The sequence below is a fragment of the Scardinius erythrophthalmus genome (assembly GCF_964197995.2).
Source record: "Scardinius erythrophthalmus genome assembly, chromosome: 7".
In the NCBI taxonomy this organism is placed as follows: Eukaryota; Metazoa; Chordata; class Actinopteri; order Cypriniformes; family Leuciscidae; genus Scardinius; species Scardinius erythrophthalmus.
This window is the reverse complement of record NC_138227.1, coordinates 28678472-28694772: the sequence shown is the minus strand read 5'-3', so window position 1 is coordinate 28694772 and position 16301 is coordinate 28678472. Positions and strand designations below refer to the sequence as shown.

The 16301-nt window shown below is 36.6% G+C and overlaps 1 protein-coding gene across 1 annotated transcript; it reads right to left on the bottom strand.

Annotated features, from left to right (window-relative positions):
- Positions 1 to 7327: 7327 nt before the first annotated feature.
- Positions 7328 to 15517, bottom strand: LOC308694073 (sialoadhesin-like; the record flags this gene model as incomplete). The annotated part of the gene is made up of 7 exons (XM_081371332.1): positions 7328 to 7963; positions 8244 to 8325; positions 10298 to 10430; positions 10639 to 10932; positions 11017 to 11304; positions 11396 to 11776; positions 15481 to 15517. 7 exons carry the CDS (start codon positions 15515 to 15517, stop codon positions 7901 to 7903), a joined length of 1278 nt encoding a protein of 425 aa, XP_081227458.1. The 3' UTR covers positions 7328 to 7900.
- Positions 15518 to 16301: the final 784 nt, after the last annotated feature.

The following is a 16301-nucleotide window of genomic DNA, read 5'->3' as shown; positions in this document are numbered from 1 at the left end:
ACTTCTAATATTTCCAATTAAAATATAAGTCACACTCTGAGTATAATATTCTTGCCTAAAGAAAAGTAAAGTGGTTGAGAGATCTGTCTTTGAAAAGACAGGTTGCCAAAGGAGCGAGGTCTAGGCCAAGGTATAGACTGACCTCTACAGAAGTTGATCTCCCTCTTATGCAGTTGCTTATCGGAACAGGGCTAAGTTGCTCTTTTATAGTATGGCACATCCGGGCAGACTCTCAAGACACAAACATCTAGCTGTCATGGTTTCACACCCATACGTGTCAGAAAGTTGTTGATCTCAATACAATGCACAAGAAAGAAACGGCCCCCATCTGCAAGATGTTTAGATAACATTTGCTTACCACTATAACTGAGACATTTCAGCTACTTGTGGTTTGTCTACTTGAAACGTTTTGGTTTTCGCCCCCATCTCACATCAAATACAAAAGTTCACTCAAAGTCAATCAGCTATTGAGACATAAAGATTAATAAAAGTGCAGAAATCCACTTTTATTAATGAAAAATCCACAAAAATGACTAAAAATGCTGTATTCTGCTGCCAGGCCATTAGATGATGATGAAACACTTTAGACTAAACACGTATGCATATGCATGAGATTTGCATTTTTGTTGTTCACACGGAGACCGTTTTCAAAAGTTTGCATTTCCAGCCACCCAAAACGCTGTTGTTGTGTAAATGAACGGCCAAAACCCATACAAAGTTTTACATTTTTAGTTGAAAACGGTGTTGTGTAAGGGCCTTATGTTACAGATATGAAACACAGTGTGAAAAGCCCTAGAGTTTGTTTTTAGCCATAGTACTTGACATAATTTTTGTTTGTATTTAGTATGTGATCTGGGTTTTGTAGTTTTTGGGAAGCCTATATCTTGATTTGTATTCCTTTGATATCCCCACCTTGTAGGCACATGTATCTCGTACCCTTGAGAACACCCTCGAAATGCCACACAGACACAATTTACTTTGCATAGGTGAATGCTTCTGCACATTGGCTTGTTGAAACTATTGATTGAATTGAGGATATTAGTGACTGCCTTATAGCTTCAAATTATTTTATTCCTGAAAAAAATGAATGACTCTGAGTTTGAATCAGACGTAGGCTATAATTTTGCTTTTGACTAACGTTTTCCCTGTGTGTGTAACATTTTGTGAATGTGGTATTTGAGTGTACTGAGAAGACTAACCTGAGAATCCTGATTTATGTTCATTTCAATTCATGTTCATTTCTGTTAAATTATATTAATAAATATAACAGAATATAACAGAAAAAACAGACACTGTACCTTGGAAAAGTAAATGAAGTAACAGCTGTGCTTTCATGTTCCTTGGTCAATACAAAGACAAAATCCAAAATTACATGCTAATAATGGTTAAATTAATGAATGTCCAGCATTCTGTACAACATTGCTCAACTTTAGTTTACCACTTACATTTCAGTTTTTTTAAATAAATTTATATTTTTTCCTCTCACTTCAGACTTCTAAAGCGTTTTTTTTTCTTACCTTCTAAGTCCTCTGTAGAGGGCTGGGAAAAGATCCTACTTCCAAGAAGAGAAAAATAATGTTTTTCATAAAGCACAGCACATTTGTTGCTGTTGCTGACAAACGGGTCTGTTTTACGATCTTTAAAATACACAAGTGGTATATTTAAAAACAAAGTACAAAATGTGTTCTGAACCTGCTATTGTGTCAGATAAGGATTATACAAGTTTTCTTTCACTATTGTTACAAAGACACAAAACAGTAAGTAATAATACAGACAGCACATTATCATATAACCTGACAGCACAGAAGCACTTGCAGCACAAAAATTATTCCATTTATGTACTTTAATTAACATGCTGTCTTAAAACACTTTTTACCATAGTGTATGATTTGTAAACGAATATATTTCTGTTAGGACCACTACCTAGATGGCCTTAACGAGTATGTTGCCAATACCCACATAAGCCATAGCAACATGCATGTTGTCAATACCTTAATGTTTAGCAGTAAACATGCATATTGCAATGAATGACATACCACCTAAAATGAAGAAGTGAAAATTGAGATCAAAATGAATCAGCTGCTTGCTTGTTGTATATCCGCAGTCCAGTTCCAGTTTCTTTGAGTGATGCCTGTGAGCTAGAGATGAGAGATGGGGATTTAATTTTCATTGGAAATAAGTACTGAAGCACACAATACTGAAGTAATCCTGATGGAAACTTCTGGTTCACACAGAATTATCAACACATGCCATTAATACAGCTGGATGGTTTAATGTAGCAAGTGTGATGCTGATGCTTGGATATATTTAGTCACAAATATGTAGATTTGAATAAATTCCAATCACTAAACAAGTTATTTGTTGACGTGCACTGTGTACAATGTCACCTGTCACCTGTCAATGACGTCATAACCTTGTTATACTTGGTTGTAGTTCACTTCTGTAGAAAAGAGAGAGAGAAAAAAAAGATATACATTTTGCTATTATATTTTTTACACACTACCCCCACTACGACTGAGGCTGATAGAATGGTTACATCCTGATATTAGCATCATATGTTGAGCATTATAGATCCAATCTAATGGGGAAGCATCACACCAAGTTGGAGCAAGCAAGGACACATGACAACAAGCGTGTTGCTGTAGGCAATTTAACAATTGTATGGGATCTATTGGGGGAAGCTTACACCCCTAGCGGCAGCAAAATCTTATACAACAAGCATGTTGTATAGTCACAGAACTATTGTTAAAACTAATGTAGTTTGGCAGGGGAAGCATACACCCTACAGCAATAGCCAGGGACGGACTGGAGCTAAAAAAAAATCCCTGGACTTTCTCCCAAATAGGCCCATCATCCGGCAATTCGCATCTAGCCGTGCGCGACAGACACTATAGTCAGGATGTACTGATACTATGCCACATACTGTAGCCTATCAGACAAGCAAGTAACATCTCAAAACCAATGATGATAATTGGGGTTGTGTTTATTAATGAAGCCTCAGCCTTTAAATAAAAACAAAAAATGTGTACAATGCCATTACATCTGCATTGAAAATAAAATACAAACAATGAAATATCACTGGCTACAGAAACCCCAAATTACACAAACTTGTAATTATAAAACATATAGTTACTATATACCAGGGGTCTCCAACCTTTTTGTGTGCGAGGGCTACCTCAAGGGATAAAATAATCTAGAAGGGCTACTTGTTTGTTCTCTTACGAGAGATTCTCTCGTACTGCGTAGAATACGCTAGGGGAAAATCCTTTTCCACGAGAATACTGAAGCCAAAAAATTATCCTCTAATTTTGTATTAATGTAAAACGCGTTGCTGCAGCATACAGGCATAGGCGAGACAGCTCGCGCGCCTATTGGCTGGTCTGCTGGCAACTGCTTGAGCCTATCGAGCGAGACCTAGAGTGACGTCATACCCAATGAAGATGGCCTGAAGATGAGTAAATGAACAGCAAATTTTCATTTTTGGGAGAACTATCTATCCCTTTAATGTGTCCACTTTTTGTCATAAAATGAATTCATCTTTTTTTCCTCTTAAGGCCGAAATCTAATATCCACACGGTGTATTCTGCCATTAAACTGCCACAAATTAAACAGGTTAGAGAGTGTTTTTTTCTTTTAAATGCAGCAGGATGCAATTGAAACATCAAAATAACAAACAACTGACATGTTCACGCTTAGAAAGATGTATTTTTGTTCTTACAGGGAAAACGTTCCACAAAACCACAAAAACCTGGAAATATAGATAATGGCTCAGCTACATCTACCTTAAACTACGTCACTCTTGATTTCAAGGGACAAAATGAGCCAAAAAGGTAAATGTAAAATATAAAAATCAGAAGTAATTGCACCCCCACAAATTCAATAACACTTATCTTTAAATTGATAATGAGATGAGCTTAAAAATGTTTTAGATGTTAAAATTTAAAAATGTGACTGAGTGCAATGCTGCTGCTGTTAAATATATGATTGTGTTTTTAGAGCACCTGAAGATTCAGCAGTCTATTCCATGGTGTCAAAAAATAAGCAGCCAAAGGTAAGCCGTAAGAGCATTAACAAAATATTTCTCTTCTATTTCTTGAAATGTACCAAGCGAACAGCTGTTTACAATAAGCATACACCAAACAGCGTGTGAAGCAAATTTTTATAGTGTATATTGAGAGCATTTTGTTTTACTATTTCTTCCTCTTCCTAGAATTCCCAATCAGAAAATCCTGATTATGAGAATGTTTCTTCTGCATGTGCCTCAAGACTTCCATTCACCAATATAGACTGGGAATCTGATACCAGTGAAGAAGATGAAGTGAATTACTCCACTGTGTCTTGTTCTGCCAAACCTGATGCTAAAAAACCCAAACATAACCAGAGGAGCCGTCTTAGCAGTTCAAGCTCTGATGATGAGGACAGAACTGAATATTCAGCCATAAAAACAGAAACAGTGGGAGTTTCCAAATGAAGTATTAAAACCTTAATCTGTATTATAATTACAGTATTAGTTATTTGTTATTATGCTATTTGAAAGTTATAATTAAGACAGTTGTATACAAATTATGATTCTCTTAGAGTGGTAAGAATGCCTTCCACTCCTCTTTTAATTTTTTGTGACTTGCCATTGCATTAATATAATATTGAAATATTCCGAATTATGCTTAAAGATACTATTCCTTTGTTTCAATGTGCCATATATTTGTGTGATCAATTCAGTTGTGCTTGCATGGAAAACAGATTCATGAGTTCAATTTCCCCAATAAATAGTGTGGATATTGTTTCACTATATACTGTGAAAAGTAACAATATAGCTATCTACTTTTATGAAACATGTTTGCCACTGAAAAGCACATGCTTAACATTTACCATATTGCTGAACTTTAGCTTTGCTGAGAACAACTGGTTGCATAAAACTGTGTATCCATAAATTACTTGTTTGAATAAAAGAAAAAGTCTCCCAGACTGAATGAATTCAAGAAGGGATGACATCACAGGTTTAATATATGAGAAGCAAATAATTGCAAATAACTGCAGTGTGATGCATTTAACATGAAACTTCATGCATATGCATTATTGCTTAGTGAAATGTACTATTTTTGCGATATTTAAATAAATAAATGGTGGTTGAGGAGATTCCCCCCTTCTCTGTAAAGCGCTTTGAGTACAGAGAAAAGCGCTATAGAAATGTAATGAATTATTATATTATTATAAATATAATATAAAGACAGTACCTATAATAATAATAATTCAAACTCTGCAGCAAATGCCCCAGGACAACAGGTTTAAAGGACAACTCCGGTCAATTTTAACATTGAGCTCATTTTTCTGTACATTTGGAGTGCTGTCAGTACAGAGAACAACGACAAAAATCGGTGTTGCCTACACCGTGTTATCCTCTTTTTAAAATTTGCACCCTGTTGACTTCAATGGGGCAAGTTTTAAACCTGCTTTTAGCCTCTTAACATCCTTGATGTGTCATTACAAGTGCACAGGTCATGTGAGTGATTCCTTCAGAGTGAACACGGGTGAATCTGACTGCAGTAGATGTGAAAGATATGAATAAAAATAATGTTAATTCAGCCAGCGCACATACCTGTATTTTCTTCCTGTTTTTGGTCGAAGTCCACAGTAATCGATTGTCGAGTTCACGCGCGTGATCATAGGTAACTAAACCTATGCACGTGAACTCGACAATCGACTACTGTGGACTTCGACCAAAAACAGGAAGAAAATACAGGTATGTGCGCTGGCAATGTTAAAACCGGAGTTCTCCTTTAATAAATATACAATATCCTGAAGAGCTCCCTATTCAAGCACAGCAGTCGCTAGTGATGTTACGTATGGCACTGAAGCTTCGATGTGTGTATCACACAAGCGACACAATTTCTAGTGAAGCCCCGTATCGGGGTGTGTATTGGTTTACTAGAGTCACGTGATCGATGACAAACGAAGCCTCACTTTCTCTCCAATCACGTGCGCGTTTCGCTTTGGGTGTCAGAAGGCTTGAACTCCAGAGTCATTGTTGCCTCAGTCTGGTTGATGGGTTCGTGAGGAGAGTGCTGTACTTTGAAAGTTAATCAATATATTACATTTAAATAAGAAAAAAATATTTTCCACTACTTAGGCTATTATTTTTTGTTGTTGTTGTTGTGTTTTTTTTTTTTTTTAATCTTTGCACTTTTTGGCGATTTTAGGTAATTTGGTGTTGGTATTTGGGTTTAGGGTGGGATTAGGGCAGAGGGAATAGGGTGTTTGTGTTTGGTGAAGGGTTTGTATTTAGAGCAATGGCAACAGCCAAAAATAATTAAAAACTTTATCACCTTTCTGTCATTCCTACAGTTGATAAGCACTATCAGTAACAAGTGTCATAAGCACATTTAATAACAGATGATCCTATCAGACAATGTCCTTATTCATTGTGTGTGTGTGTGTGTGTGTGTGTGTAGAGAGAGAGAGAGAGAGAGAGAGAGAGAGAGAGAGAGAGAGAGAGAGAGAGAGTAGGCCTACATTAAATCTTATTGAATCATATAAGCTTATATTATATTGTCACACTTTAATGGGAAAATGAATTTATTTAATGAACAAATCAAACACAAACACAAACTTTTATTTGTACACATAACATTGAAACTATGGAGTGTGTTGTGGTTGCTTCATCTGCCAGAGCTTCTAACACAGGCTTCTGGCTGCTTTATTTTAAATAAGCACCAGATGGCGCTGTTCTCAACACTCTTGAAGCTTTGAATCTTTTCCCGGAACAGTCAGGGGAAAGCCTCAGTGATTCATGAGGCTTCATTTCCCCATCCCTAGCAGTCGCATAAAATGCGAAACTGCTCAATGCAGAGCCAATCGGTGGAACTTGACGTCCAGCCCCTACTTTTTGGATGTAATGGGTGGAGCTTGATGTCCAGCTGCTCCTCTCTGGATCTAATGGGTGGAGCTTGACGTCCAGCTGCCCCTCTCTGGATCTAATGGGTGGAGCTTGACGTCCAGCTGCCCCTCTCTGGATCTAATGGGTGGAGCTTGACATCCAGCTGCTCCTCTCTAGATGTGATAGGTGGAGCTTGACTCCCAGCGGCCCCTCTCTGGATGTAATGAGTGGAGCTTGAAGGTCCAACCTCACTATGACCTGGGCTTCCCAAAAGCTTCGTAAGTACATAGAACAATTGGCACTGGTGGTCTCTAGTATGATGGTCTTAACTTAACTCACAGTGCTTTTGAGAAAGGCATTTGGCTCTGCATTGATCAGCACATTACAAGCAAGGAGTGAAAGGTGAAAAAACAAGACAAAAAAAATAAAATAAAGACAACCAAAGCAACAAATGGTATGTCAACTGGAAGTAACTATATGATTTAATCAAATTTAATAGTTAGGTACAAAACAGGCAGGTAAAGAAGATTAGGCGAGGCAAAATAATCTAATACAGCTTAAACATTTAATTAAATACAACAAAAGTGTGATATCCTATTATGAGAAATAAATGAAACAGTGTGCTAATGCACATTCAACATTAAAAGGACTGAAATAACTGAGGGCAACAAAATAATGAACTGAAATGAAACAGGTGTGAGATAATCAATGAACCAATGAATCACCATGACAACCAATGAAAACATACATAGTAACAAAGGAAACACAGAATGAAGACTAACTAATCTTGGTGCTACTTAATATGCATGACAAATGTTTTATTATAGCTATTTTACTTCTGAAAAAGATTACACTTTGCACACCAAGATAGCACATTGTTTTAGAATTTTACAGTCAAAAAATCTAAATATGTGAAAAACACCTATTTTAGCTTCAGGTTCTAAAGGGTTAATGGAGTCTGACAGTGTCAGTCTTTTTAAAAACAGTATTGAGCCCATTTTAGTTCTTTGATATACAGCATTTTCATCAGATATTTCCATACATGTTGAGTTCCTCCATGTTGGTATACTCAGCTTCACAATCATAATTCTTCATGGAATATTTCAAGAGAAAACAGAGAGCCAGACATTAATCAATAACATATTTAAGTAAGCATTTGTCATTTGATCAGAATATGTTTTCCATAGTGTAACACTGTGAAAATAATATACTCACATAGGATTTTGGGTCACTGATGTGCATGGGGAAAAACATTAGATAAAAATTTGGTTACTCCACTTAAATATCAAAAATATCTTCTTTTTTTGTTACTACTGCTTATTAACAATGCATTTAAGTTAGGCTTAGTTTCAGATACTTCTATGGGTACAAGTGTACTGTACCTCTTTGGTGATGGCATACGAGGTTTGGAGAAAGGCTTGTTTCCTGACACCGCACATGCATCTTTTGACCTGGGGACAGATGTTATGTCAAACTTTTTTCATGAACTTTTGCCCTTTTTTATTTCTGTTCTTTATTTGATTTCCTATTTGATTTGACCTCCAGTTTAATGCTTTTCATTACCCTACTGGCTGCATGTTTACTAAAAGTGATAAACACCACTACAGCACATCAATGTGAATTTTCAAAATGATTTAGAACTGTTACATGATACATGTTTTTAAAGAAGGTACAGAAAATAAAAAGATTAAAGACCATCTAACCAAGCAGCAAAAGAGCAAGAGAGTGAATGCAAACCATTATATTGTATAGATAAGCACTGCTTGCTGTATATAGTCCAATGAACATATATAAATCCAAATATGGTAACTGATATGACAACTTATTAGAGGTCATCTACTTTGTTCTGAGAATAACTCATTAGCATTTGCTAACAACACGGCTTAAAAAAGTTTGAGGTTATTAACTTGTCATATCCTGGAAATGGACAGAGAAAGACACAAGTCTTTGAATATCATCTTCATGTAAACCAAATGTATCAAATTCAGATGTATTCTTGAAACACTTGAACCACAATTAAAAATGTACTATATTTGCATTGTTTAACAAAATATGACAACAAGTGGTATTGATTTTTAAAGAAATATAGCACAAGCACACTTTTCAATCAAACATTTCACAAAAAGTACAAAAACTATTGAAACATAGTTTAAAAAAACTTGGAAAAGTGCCTATAGACTATATAGTTTGTTTGAAAATGCTACTTAGTTTGATCTAATGTAATGAAATGAAGACATTTTTATATGTGACTTAAAGGGTTAGTTCACCCAAAAATGAAAATTCTGTCACTAACTACTCATGCTTCTGTAATTTCTTCAAATTGAACTTTTATTTTGTTCTAATAAGCCTTGTTGAAGGAGATCTTTAAAGTTGTAGACTTTAGCTTCAGATAATAGTTTTAAGAAGTCATCCATCCATCCATTCCATTATTCAAACAACCACTTTATTCTTATTAGGGTCACGGGGAGCTGGATCCTCACCCAGCATCTGGAGCCACAGGCGAGGAAACATGATGGATGGCCAGGCTCACACACAGATTTTAAGAAGTCATTTGATATTGAATGAGGTGAAAATGTTCAGTTTTACTTCAGCATAATCAATGACACAATCTACCCCCATGTGGCTCAAACTTATTCTTTCCATAGGCTCAATTTACCCCTCATTGGAGGCACGTTGAGCCAAGAGACCACTTTTTTTTCTTTCTTTTTTTCAAAAAGTGGAAAGCAGTCTATTTTTATTCAAAGTGGTTATTCCCAAGGATGGACCACATCCTGCAATTTATGTACATGTTTTAGTTGGATTTAAAGACAAACTGGCTCACCTCAGTCTCTGCTATTCTCTTACCATCAACCACAGCGACAGAGATCAAAGTAATATCAAAGATGGTGTCATCCATAAAACTACAAATCACTTTTTATACGACAAGAGTCCAATCAAGCCGAGAGTTCATCCGTCAAATATTTATTAATCGACGTTTATATCCGGGTGGAGAGCATTTGCCTTGCACGTAGATCACACAACTGACGGGAGCAGCTCCAGTGGAGAGCAAAGACTGTATCTAAAACCTTCAGATGACACACATCTCATATCTCCATTGCTGTAAGTTATACAGAAAACCCACAAAACATGGGAGATGTATTTTTGCAGCGCAGAGCGTCTCTCTCACACTGTATGACATGACAGACAACTAGTTGTCAAGTCTGGATCCATTCTGTTCACACAGCACGTGTTTTACGAGAATGCGAAAACTTACGGGTGTGCGTTCGGTTATAGAATGCGGTTGTCTATTAGAACCCATTATTAACTGTGTGTGAACGTAACTGTATTAAGGACTCAAATACAAAACTTACAACTGTATTCTGCTTCTGTGTGAACCTGGCCTTTGGGAATCTCTGGTCTGAATTAACATATATAAAGAGTTACCTTTGTTGCTTCTTGAATATGATGACTCCAGAAATTATGCAAGCAAGGAGGAACACAAGTGAAGGTGCCAGGATGTACAGACCAATAGTCTTCAGTTCAGTAAGGAATGGGTCTGCCTCATTAATGAGAGGGGCTAAAAGGATTAAACATTATTATTAGCATACAACTGAAAATATCATAACTAAAAGGCAAGGCAATGATGTAAGCAGGAGCTAGAGGGAAAAACAAAGCACATGCTTCTTTTCTGGATTGGATGCACAAGTTTTAGAGTGTAAGAAAATAATATGACATAAGACATGAGAGATCACACACATCATACAAGATGCTAAAATATCACTCACATTGCACATGTAAAACAACAGAAGCCGTAAAGTCTTTTCCAGAAAATGTTGCGGTACAACTCAATTTCTTCCCATGGTCTTCTTTTGAACCCAGAAAGGTTATGTTGGAATAGGTGACCCGATCTAAACCAGAGAGTGTTTTGCTGTCATTTGAGACCGTCATGTTCTTATAGTTCCATGTGATGGTTGGAGTCTCTCTCTGGCAGGAGTGATAGACGGAACAAGTAAAGTTCTTTCCGACGCCCTCTGTGACATCTGCCAGTTCAGGCTCAATCTTTATTCTATCATGAACACCTGGAATTGAACTGAAATCTTGTAATAGGTAATTTAAAGTGAACCTAATAGCACACAAAGCAGTTTATATGTGTGTTTACTCACATTTGGCACTTTTGTCGCTTGTAGTTGTCACTGTTTTGCCACCATGATGTGTTACAGAACACCTAATAGTCAAATTTTCTGCTTTTACGACACCTGTGCGTGTCAGAGTGATTTTCCACAAGCCGTCTTTAATCTCCTCCTCCGTTATTTGGTCATTACCTTCAGTACCGTTCAGAATGATGTCTGGTTTGCTGTATGGACACGTGTGGAAAGTCGAACATGCTACTGTAATGGTGTCACCCGTTCTTTCACCTCCATAAATACTGATGCTGGGCTGCAGTGGACTTGCTACACATAATGAAAATGTCATATTTAATCAACACACTCTCATAACCAGATCAAGAGTCAGGCAAATTTGAAGAGCAAAGTATTTACATACCATCAACTACTATTGTGGAGGTGACATCATAAAATGCAAAGGTGCGCCATCTAACATTTTCAGGGTCAATCCATGCATATAATTTCTCCCCATTGTGGGACTTTTCCAGGTTTTTGATCAGCAGACTGCAATTCCTACTTGAGTTCACATATAAATCAGTTTTTCCTCTGAACTTTTCAATGACTTTGTTTGGATACCATGGATCATAAACTAAAGGATAACCTTTAGAGACCCACTGATACCACACAACTCTACGTGGGTCTTTGGGTGGGTTTGATGTGTAAGAGAAAGAACATGGTATAACCAGACAGGAACCTTGGAGGCCATGAATGTTTTTCGGCATTTTCACTTCCCATGCTAAAGTATCAAACAGCAGAACACCTGTGGGACAAAAGTGGGAGCCATTAGCCTAATGGCTGTGTGTTAATTTAAGCTGGCATTTTTCAGCATTTAATTTCACTCATATTGTTTTCTGTTAGTAATAGTACACTGAACTGTGTACACTGTACACTATACTAGTGCACTTAGTTTGAACAAGTGTCAGTAGATTCAGCTCTTTGTGACTGCTGTAAACTTTTAGTGTAAATATGTATGGCTTATTGTATGTTTGGTTATGATTTTTAAATCTTCTCATTGCTAATTTGACCTTTGGATAAAAAGAGATGAATTGTATGAGAAAGTTACTGATTCGCTAAATTTGACATTAACAAGGCAAAACAGAATCTGTTTCCATTATTTTAATGGATTCACACTATGATTTCAACAAAATTATCTATAAGAATCAATGTAATTGGATGTTTTTTTTCGTGATCACTTCTAAATTGTCTTTTGATCGCAACATAAACGTTCTTCTATTGTGATCTCGAATTAATTTCGTCCTGTTTACTCAGGTTGGCTGTCAATAAAATTGACTACATGTTTATTCACTAGTGTCTATGACAATAATGTTGTAGCTTCCTTCTGACATTGAAAAGGTCTATCACTGACATAAAAGAGCTACTTTAGCTTAAGTGAGTCAGAGTAAAAAGAAATTAGCTTAGCAGCAGTTTAGAAATGTGATTAAAAATAAAAAATCCACACAAAAGCCACACTTATTTTTCCACACTTGAAATAGTTAACCCTGGGTCATTCTAAACCCTAGGTTATCTTTCTTCATGTTCACATTGGGTTAACATCCTTCGCATATTTGGAGTGTCATTGATTGGCCGAACATTACACGCAACATGTTAATGTTAATGCTCCAGCATGTCCATGATCATAATATATATTGTTGTGTTTTCTGTCACTATTTAAGATTTTTCCCCTCAAATGCTGAACCAACTGTTTATACAATGCGCTGTGTTTCTGTGAGTGTCCAAAGCAGCACTTCATTTAAAGGGCCCCTATTATGACTCTTTTCACAAGATGTAAAATAAGTCTCTGATGTCCTCAGAGTGTGTATGTGAAGTTTTAGCTCAAAATACCCAACAGATCATTTTTTACAGCATGTTTAAATAGTCATTTTTTAGGGCTCAGAAAAACGCGCTGTTTTAGTGTGTCTCATTTAAATTATGATGAGATGTGGTTCCACGCCCAGGGGGCGGAGCCTCACGAGCTCGCGCTCAGAGTCAGGACGATCTCATCTGATAATATAAGAACAGAAACTCTCAGTTGCGGTGTTCATTTCAACTCGGAGTCGGATAATATTGCCCACAGAGCCAGAGAATATATGCTGTATTGAGATAGAAAAGGTATAGTTTGGTTTAATTACGATTAATTATTAATCCACTATTAATACAAGCCTGCTGTGGCAGACCCTGTCCGAATGATGACCAAAATATACTGATGTGTTCAGTTAAGTTTATTGTACATCACACAAAAGATGAAGCCTTAGTTTTACACCAGAGAATCACTGTAAGAGCTGAATAAACACAGTATAAGAAGTGCGCATTAAAGTCTTATCCATAAACTCTCTCTCTCTCCCTTTCATTATCAACAACATACACAGCACGAAGTACACAAAACACTCGTTACAACTAACAGTAAACAAATATATACACACCTTTTCAGTGGGTGCTAAAAAAACTGGTAAACCGTATATCCGTAAAATGACTCGATGAGCTGTGATAAAGAGCGCGCTCTCACTTTCATTTCTGCTGTGATCAGTAAGGTTAGTCCTGTCGCTCCGGAGACTGTAAGCTGGATCACGAGAGCAGTTGTACTGATCCATCCTCGAGTAACAACGGGAGTAAATGAAGACTGCTATGTTCATTCTTACATCCAACAACAACACACTTCAATCGCTTAGGAGACATTCTTGTCTACAGCTGCTCAAGCGTCGAACAATGGCGGACTCTGTGTCCAGCTCACTCAGGGCCGGTCTATGCTCAAACTCCAGTGTCAATCAACAGTCGTGGGAGGGGCCTGTGCAATTCTACGTCACATTGCGCCGAATCTGAGAACAGCTCATTCTGAGACAGTGCTTATGATTTATTGAGATTGTAAAAAAAACACAGGGTGGATTTTTATCATTCTAGGGTAGTTTTGCTCACACACTGCCAACACACATTTATGTTCAAACACCATGTAAAAGTGAATTTTGCATAATAGGGCACCTATTTAACACTGAACATGTCTGGCACCACTGATGCAAGGAGGAGATCTAGTCAGATGATTAAATCTAATTTTATTTCTTAACAGCAGACAATCAAATAATAAATGAGAAATAGTAATTCATCCATAATCAGGATTAAAAGTAACATTAAAGATTAAAACAGGATTAAAGAAACATAACATGAAAAGTTTAAATCACTTCTAATATTTCCAATTAAAATATAAGTCACACTCTGAGTATAATATTCTTGCCTAAAGAAAAGTAAAGTGGTTGAGAGATCTGTCTTTGAAAAGACAGGTTGCCAAAGGAGCGAGGTCTAGGCCAAGGTATAGACTGACCTCTACAGAAGTTGATCTCCCTCTTATGCAGTTGCTTATCGGAACAGGGCTAAGTTGCTCTTTCATAGTATGGCACATCCGGGCAGACTCTCAAGACACAAACATCTAGCTGTCATGGTTTCACACCCATACGTGTCAGAAAGTTGTTGATCTCAATACAATGCACAAGAAAGAAACGGCCCCCATCTGCAAGATGTTTAGATAACATTTGCTTACCACTATAACTGAGACATTTCAGCTACTTGTGGTTTGTCTACTTGAAACGTTTTGGTTTTCGCCCCCATCTCACATCAAATACAAAAGTTCACTCAAAGTCAATCAGATATTGAGACATAAAGATTAATAAAAGTGCAGAAATCCACTTTTATTAATGAAAAATCCACAAAAATGACTAAAAATGCTGTATTCTGCTGCCAGGCCATTAGATGATGATGAAACACTTTAGACTGAACACGTATGCATATGCATGAGATTTGCATTTTTGTTGTTCACACGGAGACCGTTTTCAAAAGTTTGCGTTTCCAGCCACCCAAAACGCTGTTGTTGTGTAAATGAACGGCCAAAACCCATACAAAGTTTTACATTTTTAGTTGAAAACGGTGTTGTGTAAGGGCCTTATGTTACAGATATGAAACACAGTGTGAAAAGCCCTAGAGTTTGTTTTTAGCCATAGTACTTGATATAATTTTTGTTTGTATTTAGTATGTGATCTGGGTTTTGTAGTTTTTGGGAAGCCTATATCTTGATTTGTATTCCTTTGATATCCCCACCTTGTAGGCACATGTATCTCGTACCCTTGAGAACACCCTCGAAATGCCACACAGACACAATTTACTTTGCATAGGTGAATGCTTCTGCACATTGGCTTGTTGAAACTATTGATTGAATTGAGGATATTAGTGACTGCCTTATAGCTTCAAATTATTTTATTCCTGAAAAAAATGAATGACTGAGTTTGAATCAGACGTAGGCTATAATTTTGCTTTTGACTAACGTTTTCCCTGTGTGTGTAACATTTTGTGAATGTGGTATTTGAGTGTACTGAGAAGACTAACCTGAGAATCCTGATTTATGTTCATTTCAATTCATGTTCATTTCTGTTAAATTATATTAATAAATATAACAGAATATAACAGAAAAAACAGACACTGTACCTTGGAAAAGTAAATGAAGTAACAGCTGTGCTTTCATGTTCCTTTGTCAATACAAAGACAAAATCCAAAATTACATGCTAATAATGGTTAAATTAATGAATGTCCAGCATTCTGTACAACATTGCTCAACTCTAGTTTACCACTTACATTTCAGTTTTTTTAAATACATTTATATTTTTTCCTCTCACTTCAGACTTCTAAAGCGTTTTTTTTTCTTACCTTCTAAGTCCTCTGTAGAGGGCTGGGAAAAGATCCTACTTCCAAGAAGAGAAAAATAATGTTTTTCATAAAGCTCAGCACATTTGTTGCTGTAAGGCTCATGCCCACCAAGATGAAAAAAAGATTTCCTTGTCGAGGCTCATCACACCAATGCACTTGTATAGTGACATAGGTCAAATATAGTATTTCCTGACAGGAAACATCACCATTTGTGACTCTGACAAACGGGTCTGTTTTACGATCTTTAAAATACACAAGTGGTATATTTAAAAACAAAGTACAAAATGTGTTCTGAACCTGCTATTGTGTCAGATAAGGATTATACAAGTTTTCTTTCACTATTGTTACAAAGACACAAAACAGTAAGTAATAATACAGACAGCACATTATCATATAACCTGACAGCACAGAAGCACTTGCAGCACAAAAATTATTCCATTTATGTACTTTAATTAACATGCTGTCTTAAAACACTTTTTACCATAGTGTATGATTTGTAAACGAATATATTTCTGTTAGGACCACTACCTAGATGGCCTTAACGAGTATGTTGCCAATACCCACATAAGCCATAGCAACATGCATGTTGTCAATACCTTAAT